Source organism: Numenius arquata, chromosome Z (assembly GCF_964106895.1).
Source record: "Numenius arquata chromosome Z, bNumArq3.hap1.1, whole genome shotgun sequence".
In the NCBI taxonomy this organism is placed as follows: domain Eukaryota; kingdom Metazoa; phylum Chordata; class Aves; order Charadriiformes; family Scolopacidae; genus Numenius; species Numenius arquata.
In genome coordinates, this window is record NC_133616.1 from 52,511,845 (window position 1) to 52,524,954 (window position 13,110).

General features: G+C 37.3%; 1 protein-coding gene across 1 annotated transcript in view; it reads right to left on the reverse strand.

Moving 5' to 3' along the window:
• Positions 1 to 13,110, reverse strand: part of GAK (cyclin G associated kinase) — a 65,517-nt gene that overhangs the window by 46,964 nt on the left and 5,443 nt on the right. Inside the window, exons 2-6 of the mRNA XM_074165802.1 lie at positions 7,262 to 7,323; positions 5,761 to 5,820; positions 4,108 to 4,222; positions 3,528 to 3,670; positions 245 to 370 (exon numbers count right to left, since the gene is read on the reverse strand). Coding sequence (XP_074021903.1) covers positions 245 to 370; positions 3,528 to 3,670; positions 4,108 to 4,222; positions 5,761 to 5,820; positions 7,262 to 7,323 — 506 coding nt within the window. The remainder of the gene's footprint in view (positions 1 to 244; positions 371 to 3,527; positions 3,671 to 4,107; positions 4,223 to 5,760; positions 5,821 to 7,261; positions 7,324 to 13,110) is intronic.

The window sequence follows — 13,110 nt, forward strand, 5'->3', positions numbered from 1 at the left end:
CACTGCTCAAGTTGAAGCAGCATTTGTATATATATGCAGCTACAGTACACGTGCTATGATTGTAACTGCAGATTGTGTTTGAACTCTGGCAACAGAAATCATAAAGCTTTGGTTTCGTAACAACACTACAACTAAAAGAGTCATCAGTTTTCTTGTAAGTCTCATGAATCAATATCAGATTAACGGTAACATTTAAATTAATCCACTGTTGATACTAAGATTAATCACATTAAAATAGTCTCACCTCTTCTTCAACCACTGCTCTCTTTTGTGCAGACCAGTTGTAGTCAGGATAGTAAGCTATAGTTGTAGCACTACCGAAGTCACAAAGTTTTATGGTCCCTTGGTTACTAATAAGCAAGTTTTCCACCTTCAAAAAGAGGTAGAATAATAATTAAAGATTTCATTTTTTTTCCATACAATAACACACATGCTTTTAAATATAAACTCACTTGTGCATATATATATAAAAAAATACGCACTTTAGCCCATAATGCTGTTTACAGAAGCACAAAGATTTCAGACAGTACTGTAGATGTATACAGTAGCAATAAAGCCAATTTTTTAAAAGGAAGCACCAAAAACACTATGAGCAGGAAACATTCAAGAGATCAGGAAATAAATCCCAGGGGAACAAAGAAAAAAATCATTTCACTAGTGTCTAAGAGGTGGCCAGTTTTTCAGAGGGCCACTTGCAGAAGTGCTTCCAAGCAGTATCTTGGAATCTAAATGTCTTCATGCATAAAACTCAATACTGGTTGGCTTAATCGCAGTGGAACAGAGGTTAGGACTGCTGTAGACAAAACAGGAAGGTACTTGTAGAAATAGGCGGCTGCTGAGGGACACCCACAAAGAGGCGACCATGACCCCGTGTAGAGACAGACACCAGCTAATTTGAGGACCTTGTGCTGCCTGAATAGTTCATCGTCATCCCTCCCTTTTTACACTCCATAAAATCCAACCTTTCTGGATTGCTAAGTGAAATGGGGAAGAAACTTAAGGGGACGGAAAAAACAGGTATTGGGCAGAAGTATTGTGGGGTGTCAACCACAAAAGGGCTGACAAAGAAAATTTGTATCTCTGTATGAAGTCAGTAGAAGGTTTAAAAGTTGAGGCATATTACTAACATTACAACACCATGCTTCAGATAACTAGGTTTGTCTTCCTTTTCCCTTTGAAACCACGTCATCTCTAGACCTCCTTCTGTAAAACATCTGCTTTCAGAACATCCTACTAGCCTTCCTTACACGTGCCCCTTCCAACTTCTTCCACCATAAAAATTAATTCTGACTACCCTACAGAAAGACAAACTCTGTTAATGGCGTGGTTAGAGTATTGATCTCAGTGAGTAATCTGAATTTCCTTCTGTGTTGTACAACCTTTCCTTATCTCCATGTACAATAAGAGCCGGCATTCAACATCAAATTAAATTTATACGCTAAAAATGGTCACAGTAAGACCAGAGATCAAGTTTCTGTGCACATATGTTCTGGTTTTTGTGCTTTGGTAAAGGTTGCTAATAATGTACAACACTCCAGCTGATTATTCAGATTTTAACAGGCTCTATGACCTGTGTTATGCAGACTAGCAGTGCGTTGCATGGCAAATCCTGAAAAGACCAAATTCAGACAATAAAAATATAAATGCTTCTCTGATGTTTTACAAATTGTCCTCTAACTAGCTTAGAATTTTTACAACTCAGTAACTAGCTGGGTTCTTACAGTGCTGTACACACAGATTGTAAGTGTGAACTTAGTCCAAAGGGGTTCAGGAACAAAGAATGCACCACACTGACAAGCAAGGGAAAAAAATCACAGGAGGACAGAAATGGCCACCACTATGAAGGCGAACCTATCTTTAAGATGCACTGTAGAACTTCATAAATCCTTATACTTTTAGTCAAAATAATTGAGAAAAACCTGTTAGGACTTCACCCTACTACTCCCATTCCCAAAAGCTACACTAGCATCTCAGGTCTCATTTGAGGTTGGCTCAAAACTTTGTCCTATCAGCAGTTTTTTATGCTGCTGGAAGCCTCTGGAAAGGGCAGCACAGTTAAATGATCTGTATTTGGCTCCCAACTGTAGTAAGGTCTTTGCCTATTGCAGCACAACTATAACTTAATCTTGCTTTGCAGCCCCTGAAACATGAAACCAACATGAAACAGAACTCTTGCCTTTTTCCATATTTTATCTCTACCAGTAACTTCCATTACTCAATAAGAAAAAACAGACCTTGAATTACAGCATTAGCTCAACTTCTATGGAGCTGGCTATGTAAAGAATTGTATGCTTATTTGTAAATAGGTTTTTACCCCTTTTTTCAGAGATGAGATGCACCTTTTCTACAAGGTTGTCTAGGGGCCAGTGTATAGAAGTTTCAGTGAAAAATAAAAAGACTTTATTCTAGAAAGCAACACCAAGAAAGTTCTATCCCAGCTTGGTTAAAATTTCTTTGACATGACCTAGTATACTGCTCAATGGCACTAAGAAAAAAAATAAGCACTCCAGCTAATTTTATATTAAGGGGCTATACTAGTGTCTAACATCAAACCTATCAACAACAGTGCTGAAAACACTTAGCACACGTTTACTTTTAAAAACTGGTTTCATTTTCCTTCCCTCAAAGTAAACGGAGTACCTGCTTACTTAAGGAGGAACAATTTTTCCTTTTTTATACTCAGCTGACACCATATCAAGCAGGAAACAGACGTGTAAAATTCAGACACTGTTACAGGAATAAAAATCTTCTTTCTCTTGTTTTGTTTATGTGTACAAAGACCACCTCCTTCCATTAGGTTCAAATGTATTTGTAGTACAGCAGAATCTTACTGATGATTAAGTCTCCTTCATCTAAGGCATAGTGTACAGGTAAAGGTGAAGCCCTGACTTCAAAATACAAAATTCAAATACAGATTAAGTCCTTTCAAATCTCCAAAGTTTCTAAAGGGACAGTATAACCCTATAGCATCTTGGTAAAGGCTAACAGAATAAAAAATTAAGAAACAAAATCTATAATGAATTATGCCTACCAAGTTTTAAAATTCAAGTTAAAAACAAGCCCTAAAACACAATGCCAGCTGATGGTTCTAAAACTTCTCAAAGGCTAAGTAATCTTTTACAGAGAATCCAACATTACCTCCTCCTTTCAAAGCTTTACCTCTTCTTAGAAAATCTGCTCACCCCAAAACCACAACTCACAAGTCGTAACTGGTTATTTTATCAAAAGCAAACCACTTAAAGACTAGCTTAATCAGCAAGCCATGATATACTAGTTTTTTGTCAGCTTGTTCAGATAGAGTACAAGTAGTACTAACCACAAGCACAAGAAAAAGATGTTGCTTGAAGAGATGCAAGTATTTCAGTAATGACCTTCACTGACATCCAGTAGCCTTGGCAAGGCAATACATGTAAGCACTACAGTCAAGAGCGTTCACTGTATTTGATCAACAGCCTCAACTCTGATTAAGCCTGATAGGCTCCTTTGTTGTTTAAAAATTCATCCTTTATTTAAACACTGTAACGCACCTTTAAATCTCTATGGATAATAGGAGGCTTCTGTTTATGCATATGCTGTACTGCTCGGCAGGTCTGATAAAAGATCTTCAAAACAGTGTCACAGGAGATAGGTCCTTTGGATTCTACTTTCTTTAAGAATTCCACCAGCTGTCCTGCAGGAAATCAGAGAAATTCACATAAGCGCACACAGAACACTGATAATTCTGAAAGCTTGGCGTGAACAAACAAACACTCCTCTCATCAATGAGGATTTTCAGTCTTGAGCTGTAATATTAGATAAATATTCTTAAAATGGCAAATCCACACTGACTGCAGTGCCAAAGGAAATGGTGCTCTAAGAAACTAGCCCTCCTCATCCTTCCACTGATTCATCACAAACACAAAGACCTTAATGATTATCCCCTATTTAAGATGAGGTTGAACTGCAGTCTCAAAGAACATGATCCTTATCCTGTAAAAGATGAGGTTGAACTCTAGCTCCACTGAACTATGCTACCTTTAAGAGGCTTTCAAAGCCTCCACGGTGTGAGTCAACCTGTGCAAAACAGCTGTCAGAAACAATATTCACTGCTAGGGAAAGAAAGTTTACCTTTACACAGCTCCGTAAGCAGAAGAAACTCTCCTTGTCCTGTGTCTGATTCTTCTTTTCCAATGGACGCAGCAGAGCAGAACTGGACAATGTTGGGATGACCTGAAAGTTTTTTCTGGAGATAACATGTTCAAGGAAGATGACTGCCAAGTTCATTGATACTATTGAATACAGCACTTCACAGATAGCTCATTTGAAATGTTAGCTTAAAACCACAGAAAGCATTACAGCTGCAATTAAAATACTAAGCAGAACAGGGAAATCCATGCCTCAGCTGAAAAAAACAGACTTCAAGGATGCCACTGAATGTGATATAGTAAAAAGTCAAAATAAAACATTAAAAAATATATATCTTTGTGATTAAAGCTCTGAGCAAACTGGACTTCACAACAGACCGAGTTACTTCTTTTTGTCTTTGACAATGACTACAAGGCATTAGCACAAGTACCAGAGAGACCTTTTAATTATCAGCTGCTTCTCTAGCTAGCTGGCTAAGAAAAGGTTATTGAATCAACCTGCCTTTCCAAATTAAGTATGTTACGTTCCAATTCTAAATAATTAAAATAAAGTTCCAAACAAATAAAAGCTCTAAAAGACCAAGGAGCTTATCCTCCCATCATTAGTAATAATTCTTCATACTAAAATCTTTGCCATGTTTCACTTCCAGTTCAAAAATTCAAAGTATCAAGTAAAATGTAAGTAATCTCAGTTCCTGCCAGTGGAAGTTACATTGCATTATGCCTGTTTTTGTTGTCCCTGATGTGCACCAGCTTGGTCATATACTGGGGGGAGCCATATCTATGAGACAAACACATGCTATTTGCAAGATACATTCACCAAGCCTCAGAAAAAAAGGAAAGACATTGTAAGTACAAGAAAGCTATAAAAAAAAAAATAAAGGGCAAGTTGGATCCACCAAATTAGAATAAATTAGAGTGATATTTTATATCTTATGCATCTCTTTACAACCTTTTAGTCAGAGCTGTGGGAAATAATTTAATTTCACAGTTATAGCTTGGAAAGCTAGCAACAGTTAATATTGTAGATATGCTTTAATGAGCCTAAGCTGTGAAAAAACATCTAAATAACATTCAGTTCTTTACTCGTGGCAAGATACAGCCAGAGTAGCTAGAAAATGTATAATGCTATGATAGTCTCTTCCTTGCAAGTGTACATCTAGTGAATGGTGTTTAGTGTAAGACTCATCTGAGGCAGAAGTTAAGAAACATTGAGAGTAAAAGCAAAGTTTTTAGTACTCAAAACCACAATAAATCCAGTGCATGTGAGGGAAGTCTACTTAAGATCTAAATATCATCTGGATAGTCAAAAGGTCTCTTGACCACAGTCACAGGACTGCAAGAAAGCCCAAATAAGAATTTCACTTCTTGGTAGACAAAGTACATAACTTTTGTAGCTAGTGCAGACTTTGTGATCTGCACACATTGAATTCCTGCAATTTTTGAAGAACTGAACTTGCTGGATGTTCGTGTCATAATCATGACAAACCAGGAACCCAGATCTTCCTCAGAATGTCAGTGCTCTTAAGCAGTGTATGGCATGGAAAGAAGTGAATCTGTAGATCAGTCCTCTGTTTCTCAGAACTGTTTGATATCAGGCAATTAAATCATTAAAATATGTTCCAGAAAAGGATACCATAAAACAAACTTCCTGAATGATGGCTTTGTTCTTTTCTTCTTCATTAGACAACAATCGCTGTCAGAAAACAGAATAATTTAGAAGATAGTTATTAAAACTCACAGAAAAACAGTGCACAGCTATTTTTTTTTTCCAGAACACAAAATGGATACACAGTAGTCAAAAGCCTAAGGAGCTATAATGGGACAGCAAAAGCAGGCTTATTCTACATTTGGACATACTACCATAAATGTAACACCCAGTTTTCCAGTTACCTGTACTGTTCAGGTTTAGTGATAACTGAGCAGTTGTAACCTTTGACACTCAAAGTAATTGCTCTGACAGTTTTCTGTTGTATAAAACACTAAGGTCTCCTGGCTACAGCACTGTGCACTGACAAGGAAAGATTCATATTCTGCCTCAAATCTTTAGGAACAATCCTCAACCCACTCCAACTAAAACTTTTCCAAATTACGTAGCCCAACTTTTTCAATGGTACCTGAGCAACCAGCAGCAAAATCAAGCATTACTATTTCCAATATCACTTGGATTTGGAGTGAACATTTTTACTAGAATCAATCTGAGCATTTGCTCCAAATGTACCAGTTTTACAAAGGAGAGGAATTACAGTAACAGTTCACCTTTTATCCATTAATTTTAAATGGGGCTACTTCTAGATGACATTTTGAACATGCATACTATATGGCTTTGTTACAGGTTTTGTTACTGTAGGATGTGGTATGAAAAGCGAAAAACCAGACCAAGTACTTACTGGTCATGTAATGCTATCTTACCTCTCCCACCTCTCATACTACCCTTTTCACTTTCTCTCCAAGATAGATGTCTTTGTACTGATACAGACACAGAACATCCCTACTCCAGAAGTGAAGCCATTTTGTGGTGAACACAAGTGATACGATTTTTTTTTTTTTGCAACAAAATATGATAAAGTAAATGATTTCATTTTATTGTCCTTTCCATAATACTTCAGTTTTTCAGCTCTTATATGATTATTATAGGCCTTCAGAAAACAATTCAGAGGTATGTCTGAAAAGTGCCAGGCTGAACGTTTGACCAATGAGTCAGTGTGGAGCATTATTTTTAATACTGATGAAACTTACTCTGAAAGTAAAAAGGCAGGCTAACTGGTAGGGTAAATCTGCTTCTTCAGAGTGAAAATATTCCTGTACCCTACTTCAGGTAACTCAGAAAAAAATCTTTCTACCCATGTAACAAAATGCCTGGGGGCAGGGTCATGAATTTCTAGACCAAATGAAGACAAACACCAGCAGTACCTAATAGAGCAACTCCCATCTTTGGCATCTAAGTATAAAGTCCAGGATCCTAACAGGAACGACCGTTCTAAATATAGGTACAGCATGCTACAAACACCACTTTATCATTCTGGATTCTTCCAACTGACTCATTCAGTAGCACACATCAAGGATTAACTGTCATGCTAAAGCATCAAGCAAAAAGACAGACTTTATAAACCTATAGTGATATAAATTCATTTTACCTTTAAAGCATAATCTTTGCCACTTCCAAGATCTTGAGCTTCGTAGACAAAAGCAAAACCACCTACAAGAAGAAGGCCCTTTAAGTCAGTTTTAATAGCTTATCCATTTACTTTGATTCATTATGTAAGATTAGGTTCAGTGCTTCCCACAACAGGAAGTTCCCTTAGGTTTTCTAAAGCTCCCAGTGCAAATGCTCCAATCGGCAATTACAATCAGTATTTTGGGCACTGATGGAAGAGGGGCTGGAGACAGAGTAAAGTTCACACTTACCACCATCCTAGAGTATTACCTGAAGATACTTTGCTCCTTTCTGAATGAGAACATATGCAAGAAAAACATGGCTCTGCACAGTGCTGATCAGTTATGACTAGTGTTTATGGATTTCATAGAGCTGGTGAAACAAGCAAGATAATCTGAGTCATCCTACCACTGAAGCAAGGTGCCAGGAAACCATGTTTTTTGATTGGTCTTCCCAACCAGGTCCCTATTTACATCTAGAAGCATGCCTCAGGTTTCAGATCTCACTGTCCCAGTGAGTTGCAAGCCCCTACACCAGTGTACACCAGTCACTACAACACAGAGATATTGCCTCTGTGTCTTTGTCCCAAACAGATCCCACAGACCTCATACACAGTGAAAGTACTGTTGGCTCTACAGAAGAAAGTCTTTACATTCATCTCAATAACCACTTATTTGATTTTATTCTAATAACCCTACAAGGTGCATCTTGAAAATACAGGCTTCAATTACAAAATTAAGGCCTTCAAGTCAGCACACAAATTACTGCAGTCAGTACACAAAATTACTGCACAGTTAGTATTCTGGAAGGCACTTAAGAGCAAAACGATGACAGAGGCACCCCAGGTTACAGAACAGTTACTCTGCAAACTCAGCTTAGCTGTGTACACCACCAAGGGTTCTTTCAAGGCAGGAATGGGGCAAGTCTACTCTGTATTTCAAGTATACAACTTGCTAGTACCTCTACAAATACAAACGTCCACAGACCTACATACTTGCACTCCAAAATATAACCATACTTCATGCAGATGCATCAAATGCTCTCCTGGAAATGATACAGATGAAAGCACTGAGGCATCTGAATTAATTCATCAAATCAATTCACCATTTTCAAACATATATCTGATTAACAACCAAGCTGATCCAAACTCTGAAGAAAGCCTCTAGAAGCATTGCTACCTTTCCAATTATTTCAACTGGACTGATGAGCTTTCCTACAAGCTCTTCCTCCAATATAAGAAATGCTTACAATATACATCAAGTTGCACATTATTACTAAGCTTAATCCTGTTGACACTGAGTACAAAGGAGTGAAAGGAAGAATTAGGTTGCCCGAGTAATAAAAGATTATAGTAGTCTTCAAAACAAGATATACTTCAAATTTTCACAGAAGTGCTGATCATGATACAGTCCTCCCAAAACTCGAGACACATTTAGAGTTGAGTCAACACACCCAACCACGTTACAACTACCTCAAAGGCTTCTGAAGTTTAAGTAATTTTTGTTGCATTTAAATGAATCTCATTTCCAACAAAAAAAAAAAAATTCAGTCCTTAATTACTGGTTAGGAATCTGAAGAAATTTTATACTCAGCTTCAGAACTACTTCAAAACATATACTGGTTGTTAATTTCAATAATCATTGAAAATTATAAATGTTCATTTTGGCTGAGCAGTGCAAGTGAACTTTTTGAGCAATGCATATCATTTAAAAATGATAAGCAGCACATCTATTTGACTTTAAGTGAAGCATAATTGACCTTATCTGGAAATCCAGTGAAATCTGCATACAAAGTATCCAAACTAAGATTTTGCTGAGGTCAAATTTAAAGCTTGCAAGGCTCAATTTGTGTATTAGCAAAATACTGGTTAAATTACTACATTTTCATAGCTTGGCTTAACAAAAGGAAAAGTAATGAAGAGAGTCTTCTTTAAGGCTATTTCAATGGTGGTATGGCTTACCAGAGCTCCAAGCAATACTTATGCCATGGGATCTCACAATTTATAGAGGTATTAGATTACTAAACTGAAGGGAGAAACATCATTAAAGTAGTGATAGTTTAAGGGTACACACAAGTAGTTTAAAAGATGCACTTTCACTTCAGCAGTTGTACCTTAAAAATAGTACTGAAATAGTGAACACAGAGTTAAGTTCATTAACCTTTTCAGAACTCCAAACAAAAGTCAGTGGTATCATGCCTGGTTACATCCATTGCAGCTATGCCCCTGTCAAAACATATGTTTTAAGTAAGCTTCTCATTCTGTAATTTCATTGTTTCACCTAAACACAATTCAGCCCCATGTAACACTGCTCATTCCAGATGGTGATCAGTTCACTACTACTGCAGCACTACAGCTGATACCAATTTTAAATCTACATATTTTCTGGGATACCAGAGGAGGTACAGCAAGTTGTGAAGACACTTTTAATTTACTTTTTTATTAAACCATCTGTTACTGATGAAAACAATTCTTTCACAAGAGGCAAAATTAGTCCTGTTGCTTCATTATTAAAAGCAGTTTAGTTTAGGTTTTGATGCTGGCTTCCTTGTAGAGCTAGTCTATTAAAAGAGTTCTAATATACTCTGAACAGGGACAACTTTAGTGGCAAAACTTCTCCTTTGCCATAACAGTTTACTCCAGGCTTTCTTACCAATGCAGTTTGCAATACAATTTGCAAACATGGAAAAAGAAAAAAAAGCAGTTTTTCCTGTTTAACTATAACCTCACCAAGGATTTCACAGTCAATACAGCCATGTCAGTCAAGGATCACACATCTATATCAACATACCTGTATGAACAAAAATCTGTATAGTAGACCCAACTGAGGCAAATAAAATGAAAGTTAAGAGTATAGGACTGCTTTGGTTTCTTTCCTAGGAGTGTAGAAATAATGTAGTTTTATATGGAGTGGTTTTACTCATTATTTCCACCCATGTAAACATCTGTAGCTGGCTTTAAGTCTGCTCTCAAAAATACTCTCAGATTATTATTTACTGCCACAGAAATTATGGCAGAAGAAAACTAGTTTTCTTCCTTTTCTGTAGATCCAACTTACACATAAGAAGTTCACTATAGAGCACCACACAAGCTCATTAAAATGGAGTAGCTAAAGTACAGCAGTCAGTCCTAGAACCAGTCTTGCCCAATAGCAGACCCAGAGAAACACACTAGAGCAGAAAGCCTACCAGCCTCACCTTTCCAGCCCACATTAAGATCATCTGATGACTTCCTTTATATTAGGAAGTAACCCTATCTCATTTGCTTTAATAGTGGGCACTCTACACTCATCCTTACACCACCACAGCCCACAAGCATTGTTCCTGTCAGTTCTTCATCATCCTCTTATAAAGATTAGAATATCCTTTCTTTTCCAACAGAGATTCCTCAAGTTAAACCTATGCATTACATAATATCGAATAAGTTCACTGCACTACAAATCAAACTGGATTTAAAGTGGGTTTTTTTGTGTCCCTGTTTTTCCCCCACCTTCACTGATTTTTTTCAGACAAACCATTTCAGTGAAATGATAGTTTTCCTACTTGTATGCTAGTGAAGCATCAGAATAGGGACATCAACCACAATATAAAACTGCTTGCTACTGTAATGCATAGTTTCATTACACACCTAACTAGTCATGAGAAAAGGATGGTGTGAATAACTTCCTGTTTACAACTGCTTGATGTGACTTGTCCACTCCCCTCCCAAATACTGACCAAATTTGCTTCCACATCAATTTTGTGTAGCTTATGTTTCAATTAAAACTTCATTGAAATGCTGCAATTCTAGCCTGGACTACAAGTTACAGTGCATCTTACCTGAATGCAGACAGTTGCTTTTCCACCAGAGTACAAGCAACATCCTTAATCAAAACAGAAAGGATGCTCTGTCCCTGCTGCCAGGTATTGCTTGATAAGCATACATTTTGAAGTCCAGTCATGCATTTGTGTCAATTGCAAAGTCCTAATAACAAGATGAAAGTGCCTCAAAAATGAAGCATGGCTCAAACTCAAAGATATGGACTTTTTCCCCATATCCTTGAGAAGTAGAGAGGTAAAACACCTTGAAACTTTCAGAGCCCCCTGGCATGGTGGAACTGCTCTATGCAAGAAACAGCAGCTTTAAAAAGAAACAGCACTGCTCTGCTTCATGTTAAAAAACTCTACATCTACAGCAAAGGGAATGCAAACTGTAAAGCTGCTAGGTCAGGGTGCTTTGGTTCTTCTTCAGAGATTGTCATCTCTTTTTCCCCCATTTCCAAGAAGTCTGCTTCACATGTGGTTTGCAGAGTAACTGTCAGTTCATCCTTCACATCACAGGCTACTGCCACTTTTTTGACTTGACATGAGCTCTCCTCCCTTCATAGTAACTCCAAGCATCTGTCAGCAAATCAAACTAGCAATGTTCACAGAAACTTGACCATTAAGTGTTCATCGTGCCTCTGCTGCCCTGAGTTTTATGAGTTATATCCATCCAAAAATCAGCATTTCATTACTTTACCACACTCCTGTGAATCCAGGAGTTGCAGAGACCATCAAATTGTACCTATGAGCTTGGTAAACTGTAATACTGCCTGTTCACGCTCCTAATATTGAAGGAGCATTGAAATCTAAAGCACCTTTTTTTTTTTTGGTACTTTAATGACAGACTCAAGTTTCACTTTCTCAGAATGCAGCTTATAACAAGTCACCTACATGGGCTTCAATTCACAACAGATTTTAAACTACCAAAAAATTAAAGTCTGTAGTCTATTGCTACCTTTTTGACCATGGAATGTTTCTTTCCTCATGGTCAAAGTTTTAGACTCTGATCAAGCAGTTCAAATAACGCATATTTGTTGTCACCACGTTTCTCCTCTTCTGTGCTCTTATCCTTTTGCCCATGCTTGTTGCTTAACAGAAGAACAAGTTAGTCAATACATATGACAAATTCTTGTTAAATGTGTGCTACAGAACTTGCCTGTTCTCTGCTTTTTACACAACCACATACCTTGCTTATTCTCAATTGTTCAGCCTCATATGTAAAACAAGCAACAAAAGCACTGGCAAGTTGTGAGGTATACATGGATAGTTAAGTAAAGAGGAACCAGAAGATTTCTTTTTTAACCCAGATATATTTTTTTGTAAAGAAGTGAGATATCAGGGAATTTCCTTCTGTGTATCTCAATCCTGATTTTCATTGGCATTTTTCAGCATACAGAAAATCAACCCTAACCATCTGCAACTTCCTTCTAATGGCAGCACAACTGAACAAAGTGGCACATTACAAGGAAGATTCATTTTGTCTTATTTGCAAAACACTGTTGTATCAAGAAGAAAATTCGCTGTTAAACGAGAATAAAGGACTAGTATTAACATTATCCCATACTGAAAAGCCTTAAAGACTTGATGTGGCAGGAACTGAAAGTCACAGTCCTAACTTCCACAAGAGGAAGAAAAATCCATGTCTATTCTCAAAGTGGTTCTTTCTAAACCAAGGGAAAAGATCAAGTAAAACAACATAGTGAAAAGGAAAACCCATTATCTGGAAGTAAAAACAAGCCCAAATGGACTCTCCATGTATTATAAACTTATTTATTCAAAGTTTCAAGAAAAGTGAAGCTGAAACAGCACAGAAGTTCCACTGCTTTGTCTAGTACCTCTGCACTGTCTGAAAAAGCCATTTTCTGGAACTTCTCTCAGCTATCCCATACATAAATAAGCATTACGAAGTCAATGTGTTTCATGAGATACAACTGATATTTGAAGAGCCAGGAAACACACCACAATCATCTGCTCATTTAGGTTATTAACATGAATAGTGAAATCACCATCCTTGTTTGACTGTTCACT